At 34.4% G+C, this 13,525-nt stretch overlaps 1 protein-coding gene across 4 annotated transcripts in view; it reads left to right on the top strand.

The window, feature by feature from the left end:
* Positions 1-3,487, top strand: part of LOC136040565 (uncharacterized) — a 60,386-nt gene extending 56,899 nt beyond the window's left edge. For all 4 annotated transcript variants that reach the window (XM_065724810.1, XM_065724820.1, XM_065724803.1 and 1 more), the window contains one exon: positions 1,628-3,487. In XM_065724810.1, coding sequence (XP_065580882.1) covers positions 1,628-1,670 — 43 coding nt within the window. In that variant the 3' untranslated portion in view covers positions 1,671-3,487. The remainder of the gene's footprint in view (positions 1-1,627) is intronic.
* Positions 3,488-13,525: the final 10,038 nt, after the last annotated feature.

Genomic DNA, 13,525 nt, shown 5'->3' on the forward strand with positions numbered 1-13,525 from the left:
TTTAGTTTTTTTGTAGTTTTTGCCTTTTTTTAGTTTTTTCAGTTTTGACGTCACCTGATCCAGTTTTTTCAGGTGACGTCACCTGATCCATCCACAGACAGACAGACAACTTATTTTTATATAGATAGATATATATATATTTACAAAATATATTTTAGGGAAAAAAATCGATATTTTACCGAAAATTATTGTCTATTTCAACAATTTACTCTCTTAGGTGATAGGCAAAGAGATCACCTTCTGATGTCAGAGCATTTTCTTTTCTTTTTTGCAAAGAACAAATTTAAATGACAAAATATCATGCAAAAAAAAATGCCTTCCGAGATTACTTTCATGCGTATATCTGAGAGAACATGTATTTGAGAACAAGGATATATAAAAATTTGATGGAAAATTACTTTCCATTTCCATAATTGTTTTCTTTTAGTTATTTTCTTATCATAGACCATTTCTTATTTTATTTATCTTTCTTGTGAAACGTAATTTTATTATCAATTTAAGAAATTACCTTCTATTGCACAATATTTTTTTTTTATTTGTTTTGTAGAACATAAATATAAACGAAAAAAAGTTCTAAACATCCGATATAAATTACAAGAAATGATAGAATATATGTCGAGAATAATGATATTTAATATTGAAAACAATAAGAATAACAATTTTGCTTTGACAATATTAAAGGATAAAGGTTTAGTAGCTAATTTTGCAGTTAAATACCTGTTTTGTCTCGAAAACTATACAAGGATAATGGTATTTTTCATAGGTTATTGCAAGTTATTTTGCTGCGATAACCTTACAAGTTTTTGCAAGGTTTTTGTAGCTAATTTTGTAGTCGTAATGACTAAATATTCTCAGTTTTGACTAACAGTAAGAATTATGGTTTGCTGCAAAAACTTTATAGGATAAAGGATTTTGCTGCTAATTTTGCATTTGTACAGAATATACAGACTCATCTGCTGAAAGAGGAAGAATATAGATTTGCCTTTGCAAACTGTGCAACTCGATAAGAATTTTTTTACAAAGGTTTTCACAAATCATTCCGGAGTTATGTGGTGAAAATCTGTCGTGCTTTTTTTTATAAAGAGAGACTTTTCAACCAATACATTCCATAATTTAAACACCTTCTGGTCAATAAAAATATGGTTAGTCTATACTGTACTAACCGAGTGGGAGGTATCAATTGCGAAAATGAAAAACCTTGTAAACTGGCTATTGTATATTAGAAAGCTGTTTCCAGAAAGGTGTGAAATTTGCAGAGCAAAATTGTGTAGCTAAAAAAAAAAAAAAAAAATTAAACTGACTGTAAATAAAGAAAAATGCATTAACACTGGAAAAAAAATTAACTACTGTTTTAACAAATATTAAAAATATGTAAGTTTAAAAACCTATAGACAATGCCATTTTGCTTTTAATACACAGAGGTATAGATAAACAAAAAGCTATTGATCTTGAAACAAAGCTAGTTCTTGTACCGTTTTCCAATAAACATTTATACCAACTACATGCAGATGAATTATACATGGAACGAGGTCAAGTAAATCCGCTCAGATGAACACCGTTCCAAGGAGTTGGTACCTCCTGGAATATGTGCTTGAATTCCAAATTTCACAAGGCTTTTTTTTTTCAGGGAAATACTCTCCGAAAGCGAAAACCGAAAAATGATCCTTTGAAGGATATCGACGATCCTAAAGCTGGTGCGGCCATCATCCCTGTCTGTTTACCAGTTTGTTGTGCTATGCCTTGTGTGATATTGTGAGTTCGATGATCATACTTAGAAGAACTTTTTTTATGAAAGGGGTCGTTTAAAAGCTTCATATTTTCTGTTGATTCTTTCTTTTTTAAACGGCGTAAAAGCATTGCAGAATACAAGAAGAGGGAAAGAACTTAGTAAAGACCAATTGTGATTTACAACTGTTAACCAAGGACTTCGACTTACTTAAGGAAGAGATAATTCAATTTACCTAAGATACCTATGCACTGTTACATATATAACCCTATGTCAGCTCATTCTACTATTCGCAACAGACCAGAATGCTATAATTGAAATGATGAAACAAAAATAATTACTTGCTCTTTCCGTATTAACCGCTTTATTGAAAGTTAAACTAAACCAAAAGCCACATTTTTCAAAAAAGAAAAAGAAAAAACGTTTCGGAAATCGTAATGCGTATGTTTGATTACCAGGTAATAGCAAGAATAAATCATATGCATCCAGAAATGGAACCTGCTTCAATATTTAAGGTTTATGCATTAAAATACCTACCCCTCTTTTAATTTATGACATATATTGATGTTTGCACTCTAGTTAATCACAAACTAAAAGTTTAAAAATAAAATCAGTGCGAATATTATCAGCCTTAAAAAGTGGCAAGTCACTAAAACCAAATTGGAGTAAACGAGTATGTTTACTGTTTATCTGCAATAATAATATTGCTGCAAACAACTCATTTGAGCACCAAGGCTTCCAAAACCAATACAGCTGTCCACAGTCTTCCTTTACCCCGATATATAATAGGAAAGATGGTATAGTGTATTGAAGGGGATGGGGTATTCTTTTTTCAGAAGAAATGAGGACTTACCTGCAGATTTTAAATAGAAAAAAGTAAAGAACACGGAATTAGATTTTACAGTCCCTATCGGTTTTGCTGATCTCCGTTTCAAGGCTCTCTTAAAGAGAATGTGCATCCCCAAAAATTCGTCTCATATTGTTTCCCCTTTGACAGTTATAGATTAGAAACAAAATATTTGTTCTACTGCATTGTCTGGCTTCCTAATTACTGACTTATCCCATTTTAGCCGTTAACTATTAGGTTACCCTAAATACGTAGATAATTCAGTCGATTAGTTACAACAACTTAGTTGAAAAAGTACTTTTTTTTATAACTGTCTATGAAACAAAAATTTGAGCTGTTATTTTTATGAACGGAAGTATGGGTTCTTAGTCTTCGGAAATATTAGAAACCGTGTGAGTACCTTCTATTGTTCATCTAACACATATAAAATGATGCTTTTTATATTTCCTACTTCTCTAACTGTAATTCCTACTTCTCTAATAGTAATAATCCTGAAATATGTTAATTCTTGTCTCTTTTTCAAAAAGTGTCTAAGAGTCTTTTTTTACTGCTGCTATTAGTATTATTTACGACTTTTTTCCTATTAGACAAAAGGCCAAACTTGTTTATTGAGTGGAACAATTCAAATTTTACACATCTGGTTCTTTTTTACTTTTCAGTTTTGTTATTACTTGGTATCACAGAAGTTCCACAAAAAGTGTTATTTAGTCTTATCTATTTGAGCTAATTCTATTCTAGTTACTAGTTATATTGTAGGACATAGTATAATAACTATAATCTAGTTGGAAATTTGCCGTTTTTGTTATCTTTATGAAAAATGTTATGCTAATTTGCTGTCAATTGGATATAGCGCATAGCGAGTAACGGTTTAGTGTAAATTTTTCTCTAACAAAATATATTTTTGACAACTCCTACGTTCATTGAAGATTTATAAGTTTGAATAGTACTTAAATGCTTTTTACCAACTACTGATCTAAATAAGCCCTCAAAGATTGTTGAGGTTAATTAATTATATATATATATATATATATATATATATATATATATATATATATATATATATATATATATATATATATATATATATATATATATATATATATATATATATATATATATATATATATATATATATATATATATATATATATATATATATATATATATATATATATATATATATATATATATATATATATATATATATATATATATATATATATATATATATATATATATATATATATATATATACCATCCCAACACCTAGTTGGTGGGGGCGCTTCGCGCCCCCCCGCGCGCATAAGTCGTTACACGCCATATTAGTTACGCGCCATTGTAGTTGTGTCCCTGTGTCCCACTTGTGAATATATATATATATATATATATATATATATATATATATATATATATATATATATATATATATATATATATATGTATATATATATATATATATATATATATATATATATATATATATATATATATATATATATATATATATGTTTTTAACTAAGTAAAACTTGCGAATATACAACATTCTTCGCTGTCCCATTGTCTGTGCACTAATGATTGCTCTTGAGCTTTGTTGATGGTGATTGCTAATCGAACATTCCCTGTGTCCCCGTCGTCATTTATATATCCCCCTGTGCCCCCCGGCGTCCCCGTTGTAGTTGTGTCTCTGTGTACCTGTCGTCATTTATATTCCCTGTGTCCCGGTCGTCATTTGTGTCCCGGTGTCCCAGTTTTTAATTTCTCTTTGAGTGTCGCGGTCGTCATTTATATTCCCTGTGTCCCGGTGTCCCGATCGTCATTTGTGTCCCGGTCTGTAATTTCTCTTCGACCAATCCCTGTGTCCCGTTCGTCATTTATATATCCCCCCTGTGCCCCCGGCGTCCCCGTTGTAGTTGTGTCCCTGTGTCCCGGTCTTCATTTATATTCCCTGTGTCCAGGTCGTGATTTGTGTCCCGGTGTCCCAGTCTGTAATTTCTCTTTGAGTGTCCCGGTCGTCATTTATATTCCCTGTGTCCCGATCTGTAATTTCATCAGTTGACAAACATGACGTCAGTCGACAAACAACTTCATGACGACATACAGCTCAATCCTTATAATGACGTCACTCGACAGACAGACAGACAACTTATTTATATATCTTCTATCTATATATATATATAAAAATAAGTTGTCTGTCTGTGGATGTGTGGATGGATGTGTCAGGTGACGTCACCTGAAAAAACTGGATTAGGTGACGTCAAAACTGAAAAAACTAAAAAAAGGCAAAAACTACAAAAAAAACTAAAAACTAATAAAAAAAATAAAAAAGCTAAAAAACTAAAAAAACTATAAAGGTAAAAACCAATAAAAAACTAAAAAAAAAACTGAAAAAACTAAAAAAAGGCAAAAACTACAAAAAAAAACTAAAAACTAATAAAAAAAGTAAAAAAGCTAAAAAACTAAAAAAACTAAAAAAACTAAAAAAAGGTAAAAAACTAAAAAAACTAAAAAATAAAAAAAAACTAAAAAAAAGGAAAAAAATGAAAAATAAGCTAAAATAAAGGTAAAAACCAATAAAAAACTAAAAAAAAAAAGGAAAAAACTAATAAATGACGACACTCAAAGAGAAAGCGACCAGGACAAAAAACTAAAAAAAAAGGCAAAAACTACAAAAAAACTAAAAACTAATAAAAAAAATAAAAAAGCTAAAAAACTAAAAAAACTAAAAAAAGGTAAAAAACTAAAAAAACTAAAAACTAAAAAAAAACTAAAAAAGGTAAAAACTAAAAGAACTAAAAAAGAAAAAAATAAATGACGACTCTCAAAGAGAAAGCGACCAGGACAAAAGGAATGTTCGATTAGCAATCAACAAAGCACCGGGACACAGGGAGTATAAATGACGACCAGGACACAAGTAAAAAAAAAAATTAACAAAACTAAAAAGAAGGTAAAAACTACAAAAAAACTAAAAAGAAAAAAAAACTAAAAACTAATAAAAAAACTAAAAAATCTAAAAATCTAAATAAACTAAAAAAGAAAAAAAAAGGAAAAAAATAAAGGAGAAAAACAAAACTAAAAAACGAATGTATATACAGACCGGTACACCGGGATACAAATGACGACCGGGACACAGGGAATATAAATAACGACCGGGACACAGGGACACAACTACAATACGTAGTTAAAACCATATATATATATATATCTATATTCACAGGTGGGACATAGGGACACAACTACAATGGCGCGTAACTATTATGGCGCGTAACGACTTACGCGCGCGGGGGGGCTTGGGGGGGGGCGCGAAGCGCCCCCACCAACTAGGTGTTGGGGTGGCGCGAAGCGCCACCCTAACAGCTAGTATATATATATATATATATATATATATATATATATATAATAAGGCGCTTCGAGCCCCCCAAGCCCCCCCGCGCGCGTAAGTCGTTACGCGCCATTGTAGTTCTGTCCCTGTGTCCCACCTGTGAATTGATATATATATATATATATATATATATATATATATATATATATATATATATATATATATATATATATATATATATATATATATATATATATATATATATATATATATATATATATATATACTAGCTGTTGGGGTGGCGCTTCGCGCCACCCCAACACCTAGTTGGTGGGGGCGCTTCGCGCCCCCCCCAAGCCCCCCAGCGCGCGTAAGTCGTTACGCGCCATAATAGTTACGCGCCATTGTAGTTGTGTCCCTATGTCCCACCTGTGAATATAGATATATATATATATATGGTTTTAACTACGTAAAACTTGCGAATATACAACATTCTTTGCTGTCCCATTGTCTTTGCATATAAATAGATTGTCAGGTTATCCCCCTGTTTCCCCCGGTGTCCCCGTTGTAGTTGTGTCCCTGTGTCCCGGTCGTCATTTATATTCCCTGTGTCCCGGGTCCCGGTCATCATTTGTATCCCGGTGTCCCGGTCTGTATATACATTCGTTTTTTAGTTTTGTTTTTCTCCTTTATTTTTTTCCTTTTTTTTTCTTTTTTAGCTTATTTAGATTTTTAGATTTTTTAGTTTTTTTTATTAGTTTTCAGTTTTTATTTCTTTTTAGTTTTTTTGTCCCGGTCGTCATTTATATCCCCCTGTTTCCCCCGGTGTCCCCGTTGTAGTTGTGTCCCTGTGTCCCGGTCGTTATTTATTTTTTAGTTTTTTACCTTTTTTTAGTTTTTTTAGTTTTTTAGCTTTTTTATTTTTTTTATTAGTTTTTAGTTTTTTTGTAGTTTTTGCCTTTTTTTTAGTTTTTTTAGTTTTTTAGCTTTTTTATTAGTTTTTGTTTTTTTTTGTAGTTTTTGCCTTTTTTTAGTTTTTTTAGTTTTTTAGCTTTTTTATTTTTTTTATTAGTTTTTAGTTTTTTTTGTAGTTTTTGCCTTTTTTTAGTTTTTTCAGTTTTGACGTCACCTGATCCAGTTTTTTCAGGTGACGTCACCTGATCCACGATCCACAGATCCACAGACAACTTATTTTTATATATATAGATAGTTTTTTTTTTTTACTTATGTCCTGGTCGTCATTTATACTCCCTGTGTCCCGGTGCTTTGTTGATTGCTAATCGAACATTCCTTTTGTCCTGGTCGCTTTCTCTTTGAGTGTCGTCATTTATTAGTTTTTTCCTTTTTTTTTTAGTTTTTTATTGGTTTTTACCTTTATTTTAGCTTATTTTTCAGTTTTTTCCTTTTTTTTAGTTTTTTTTTATTTTTTATTTTTTTTAGTTTTTTACCTTTTTTTAGTTTTTTTAGTTTTTTTAGTTTTTTAGCTTTTTTACTTTTTTTATTAGTTTTTAGTTTTTTTTTGTAGTTTTTGCCTTTTTTTAGTTTTTTCAGTTTTTTTTTTAGTTTTTTATTGGTTTTTACCTTTATAGTTTTTTTAGTTTTTTAGCTTTTTTATTTTTTTTATTAGTTTTTAGTTTTTTTTTGTAGTTTTTGCCTTTTTTTAGTTTTTTCAGTTTTGACGTCACCTAATCCAGTTTTTTCAGGTGACGTCACCTGACACATCCATCCATCCATCCACAGACAACTTATTTTTATATATATAGATATATATATATATATATATATATATATATATATATATATGTTGCATATAAATAGGTTGTCAGGTTTACTTACTCTTGAACATGCAACATATAATTGTCCATGGGAAAAACAATCCGTATTCAGATCTATACCTCATTATTCTAATGATGTATCCCTGTGTCCCGGTCGTCATTTATATTCCCTGTGTCCCGGTCGTCATTTGTGTCCCGGTGTCCCAGTTTGTAATTTCTCTTTGAGTGTCCCGGTCGTCATTTATATTCCCTGTGTCCCGGTGTCCCGGTCTGTAATTTCTATTCGAACAATCCCTGTGTCATTTCTATTCGAACAATCCCTGTGAACAATCCCGGTCGTCATTTATATATCCCGCCTGTCCCCCCGGCGTCCCCGTTGTAGTTGTGTCCCTGTGTTGCGTTCTTTAGCCTCAAGCCTGTTTCCTTGCTGTTCTTTTGATTCCTCGGCACGCTTTCTTTTCTGACTTTCTCTATCAGCAGCAAGTTTTTTGGCATAGACTCTTTGAGCATCTTCATCGGCTTTTGCCATTGTAAGTTCATCAGTCATTTTAAACTTAAACATTAATAGATTTCTACGTGAACATATATGTCTTAAATATCTTTAATGACGTCACCGTCATAGCAAAAATGACGACAACTAACTTCATGACGTCAGCTGACACAGAAACATGACGTCACCTGATCCACAGACAGACACACAGACAGACAACTTATTTTTATATATATAGATATGTATATATATATATTCTATATATATAAAAATAAGTTGTCTGTCTGTGTGTCTGTCTGTGGATCAGGTGACGTCATGTTTCTGTGTTGACTGACGTCATGAAATTAGTTGTCGTCATTTTTGCTTTGACGGTGACGTCATTCAAGATATTTAAGACATATGTTCACGTAGAAATCTATTAATGTTTAAGTTTACAATGACTGATGAACTTACCATGGCAAAAGCCGATGAAGATGCTCAAAGATTCTATGCCAAAAAACTTGCTGCTGATAGAGAAAGTCAGAAAAGAAAGCGTGCCGAGGAACTACCAGAGCAACGCGAAAGCAGACTTGCTGCTAAAAGAGAAAGTGAAAAAAGAAGGCGTGCCGAGGAATCAAAAGAACAGCAAGGAAACAGGCTTGAGGCTGATAGAGAAAGAAAGAACAGAAAGCGTGCCGAGGAATCAAAAGAACAGCAAGGAAACAGGCTTGAGGCTGATAGAGAAAGAAAGAACAGAAAGCGTGCCGAGGAACTACCAGAGCAACGCGGAAGCAGACTTGCTGCTAAAAGAGAAAGTGAAAAAAGAAGGCGTGCCGAGGAATTACAAGAACAGCAAGAAATCAGGCTTGCTGCTGACAGAGAAAGTAAGAAAAGAAAGCGTGCCGAGGAATCACAAGAACAGCAAGAAATCAGGCTTGCTGCTGATAGAGAAAGTAAGAAAAGAAAGCGTGCCGAGGAATCAGAGCAACCTGAAAGTTATCGCCTGGCATTCAGGTACAACCCAGTCGATGATTATAGCTTGAGTAGATGTGTTCAAATCGGGACAATGTCTAAAATTTGTCCCTATTGCAAGGCCTTGAAATTCAATGGTGAAACAATGGGAATGTGTTGCGCCTCAGGAAAAGTTAAACTTTCTCTATTGGCTGCACCACCAGAGCCATTGAAGACTTTCCTTACTGGAACTACGTCAGAATCTAAGCGTTTTTTGTCAAAAATCAGAAAATACAACTCATGTTTCCAAATGACGTCGTTTGGAGCCCAAATCGAAAATCCAGATCAATTTATGTCTACTTTCAAAGTAAAAGGGCAAATTTATCATAGAGCAGGGTCCCTTCTACCATTCTCAGGCGAGAATCATAAATTTTTACAATTGTACTTCATCAGTGATAGAAATTCTGAATTGAATGCACGTTGCGAAATTTCTCCCAACGTTGAAAGGACAATCGTTTCCTAATTGCAATATCTTTTCCACGAAAATAATAATTTAGTGCGTCTGTTCAAAACAGCCATCGATTTGATGCCTACTGATACGCATAAAATTGTTATTTCCGCTGACAAAACGCCTCCTGGCCAACATGTGCGTAGATACAATGCTCCAACTATCGACGAAGTGGCAATCGTTATGGTCGGTGATCAGTTTTTACCTTGAGATATTATTCTTCATAAGCGAAACGCTCAGTTGTTAAGAATTGCTGAAACTCATCGATGCTACGATGCCCTACAATATCCTATCATTTTTTGGGATGGAGCCGACGGCTATCACTTTAATATTAAATTGATGAATCCAGCCACTAACAAAGAAATGAATAAGAAATGCAGTGCAATGCATTATTATTCCTATAGACTAATGATTCGGCAGGATGAAGAAAATTATATTTTAAAATGCCGTGAATTGTTTCACCAATTCGTCGTTGATATGTATGCTAAAATTGAATCAGAACGTTTGCTATATATCCGCCTGAATCAGACCAAGCTCCGCTCTGAACAATACATTCATTTGCGAGATGCAGTTATAAATGACGGTAATACCACAAACGTTGGAAGATTAACAATTACCTTCGTCATATGCTGGCAGTCCCCGTCATATGCATGAATATGCTCAAGATGCTATTGCGTATGTTCGTCTCTATGGTCGTCCAGATTTATTTATTACATTTACATGTAATCAATCTTGGGACGAGATACTGCAGCTTTTACTTCAAGGACAATCGGTGGTTCATAGGCATGACATTACGGCCCGTGTCTTCCGGCAAAAGTTGAAATCACTGATAAACTACATTGTAAAACTTGAAGTGTTTGGGTCAGTGCGATGCTGGATGTACTCAGTGGAATTGCAAAAACGAGGTTTGCCACACGCACATATACTAATCTGGCTACATAAAAAAATTACTTCGAACGAAATTGATGATGTGATTTCCGCTGAAATACCTGATAAAAATGTCGATAAGGGGTTACATGATATTATTGTAAAAAATATGATACATGGACCTTGCGGTGCACTGACCGAAAATTCACCATGCATGGCCAAAGGAAGGTGCACAAAGCAATATCCTCGACTTTTAGTATCAAGCACAATTACTGGCAATGATGGTTACCCACAATATAGAAGAAGATCTACTGAAGATGGCGGTAAAACAGCAATAATAAAGAAGCGTAACGGTACCACCATCGAAGTAGATAACCAGTGGGTTGTTCCATATTCCCCATTATTATCAAAAACATTTAATGCACACATAAACGTTGAATACTGTAACTCCGTAAAGGCAATCAAATACATATTTAAATACGTCAACAAAGGCAGTGACATGGCAGTTTTTGGCTTGCAGCCCGAAATCAAAGATTTCGATGAAATCGTACAATATCAGGCTGGAAGATACATAAGCAGTAATGAAGCTGTTTGGCGAATTCTTTCATTTCTGATACATGAACGTAGTCCAGCTGTTGTTCACTTAGCGGTACATTTACAGAATGGTCAACGTGTTTATTTCACGGAAACCAACGTGCAACAAAGAGTCCTGAATCCATCGGATAAAACATTAACAGCTTTTTTTTTCGCTTTGCAAAAATGATTCTTTTGCAAAAAAACTGCTGTATACTGAAGTGCCTTCGTATTACACGTGGAATACTAAAAATAAAGTATTTGAACGTCGAAAACAGGGTAAGTCAGTCGACGGCCAACCTACCATCTTCAAAGATACCACGATAGGAAGACTCTACACCGTTCACCCCAATCAACATGAATGCTTCTTTCTACGCCTGCTTTTGGTGAATGTACCCGGTCCGACATCCTTTGAGTATTTGAGGACTGTAAATGGTACTATACATGACACTTACCGTAGTGCATGCCAAGCTCTGAATTTATTGGAGAATGACCAACACTGGGATAACTGCATCAATGACGCGTGCGAAACGTCAACCCCAAGTCAAATTCGTGCAATGTTTGGCATCATTTTAACAACTTGCTCTCCATCAGCTCCTACAGAGTTATGGGAAAAATATAAGTCAAAAATGTCCGAAGATGTACTCCATTGAAAACAGTTAGAGACGTCAGATATGACTTTTGATTTTACATCAGAAATTTATAACTACACTTTAGTTGTTATAGAAGATTTGTGCGTACGAATGGCAAACAAACCTCTTCAGGATTTGGGAATGCCTTCACCTAACCGTATCGCTGCTGTTTCGACATTTGTAGAATTGGATCGTGAACAAAGTTACAGTACGAGTGATCTATTGTCGTATGTACAAAATAACATTTCCAAGTTAACGTCGGAACAAAAAGACATTTATGATACGATAATGCATTGTGTCGATAACAACGTTGGAGAAATTTTCTTTTTGGATGCGCCAGGAGGTACTGGTAAAACATTTGTGATAAAACTGATTCTGGCATCAATTCGATCAAAAAATGATATAGCGTTGGCAATTGCGTCGTCCGGAATAGCCGCAACATTGCTGCCTGGTGGAAGAACTGCTCATTCCGCTTTGAAATTGCCTCTGAACTTGCATTCTACAGAAACTCCCACGTGCAATATTTCCAAATCATCTGGGATGGGTAAAGTATTGCAGCAATGCAAACTTATTATTTGGGATGAGTGCACAATGGCACACAAAAAATCGCTCGAGGCTCTGGATCAATGCTTGAAAGATTTGTGAGGGAAGTCGAAACCCTTTGGCAGCACATTAATATTGCTTGCGGGAGATTTCAGGCAAACATTACCTATAATACCTAGATCAACCCCTGCAGACGAAATGAATGCTTGCCTGAAAAATTCTAATTTATGGGCACACGTAAAAACATTAAAATTAACTACAAATATGCGTGTCCGATTGCAAAACGATGACTCTTGTCAAACACTTTCAGATCAATTGCTGGCAATGGGAAACGGAAAGCTCCCAGTAGACTCAATTTCAGGACGTATACAACTACCTGCTGATTTCTGTAATTTAGTGACGTCCAAAAATGAATTGATTGAAAAAGTATTTCCGAATATTCTAAAAAATTACAAAAATAATAAATGGCTAAGTGAAAGAGCGATTCTCGCACCCAAAAATATAGACGTCCACGAAATCAACAATATTGTTTTGACCAAGATTCGAGACCAGGCAGTCCTTTACAAGTCAGTCGACACAGTTTTGGAACCAAATGAAGCGGTTAATTATCCATCTGAATTTTTAAATTCCATAGATCTTTCAGGGTTTCCACCACACGTGCTACAACTAAAAATAGGCGTACCAATAATACTTTTTAAGAAATATAAACCCACCAAAGCTTTGCAATGGCACTCGACTTGCCGTAAAAAAACAATGGAAAACCTAATAGAGGCCACAATCTTGACAGGGCCTTTTGAGGGTGAGGCTGTTCTTATTCCTCGCATTCCCATGATTTCAACGGATCTGCCTTTTCAATTTAGCCCCCCCGCGCGCGTAAGTCGTTACGCGCCATAATAGTTACGCGCCATTGTAGTTGTGTCCCTATGTCCCACCTGTGAATATAGATAGATATATATATATGGTTTTAACTACGTAAAACTTGCGAATATACAACATTCTTTGCTGTCCCATTGTCTTTGCATATAAATAGATTGTCAGGTTTACCGACTCTTGAACATGCAACATATAATGGTCCATGGGAAAACAATCTGTATTCAGATCTATACCTCATGATTCTAATGATTGCCCTTGAGCTTTGTTGATGGTGATTGCTAATCGACCATTCCCTGTCCCGGTGTCCCGGTCGTCATTTACATCCCCCTGTTTCCCCCGGTGTCCCCGTTGTAGTTGTGTCCCTGTGTCCCGGTCGTCATTTATATTCCCTGTGTCCCGGGTCCCGGTCGTCATTTGTATTCCGGTGTCCCGGTCTGTATAT

This window comes from Artemia franciscana, chromosome 2 (genome assembly GCF_032884065.1).
Source record: "Artemia franciscana chromosome 2, ASM3288406v1, whole genome shotgun sequence".
Lineage (NCBI taxonomy): Eukaryota > Metazoa > Arthropoda > Branchiopoda > Anostraca > Artemiidae > Artemia > Artemia franciscana.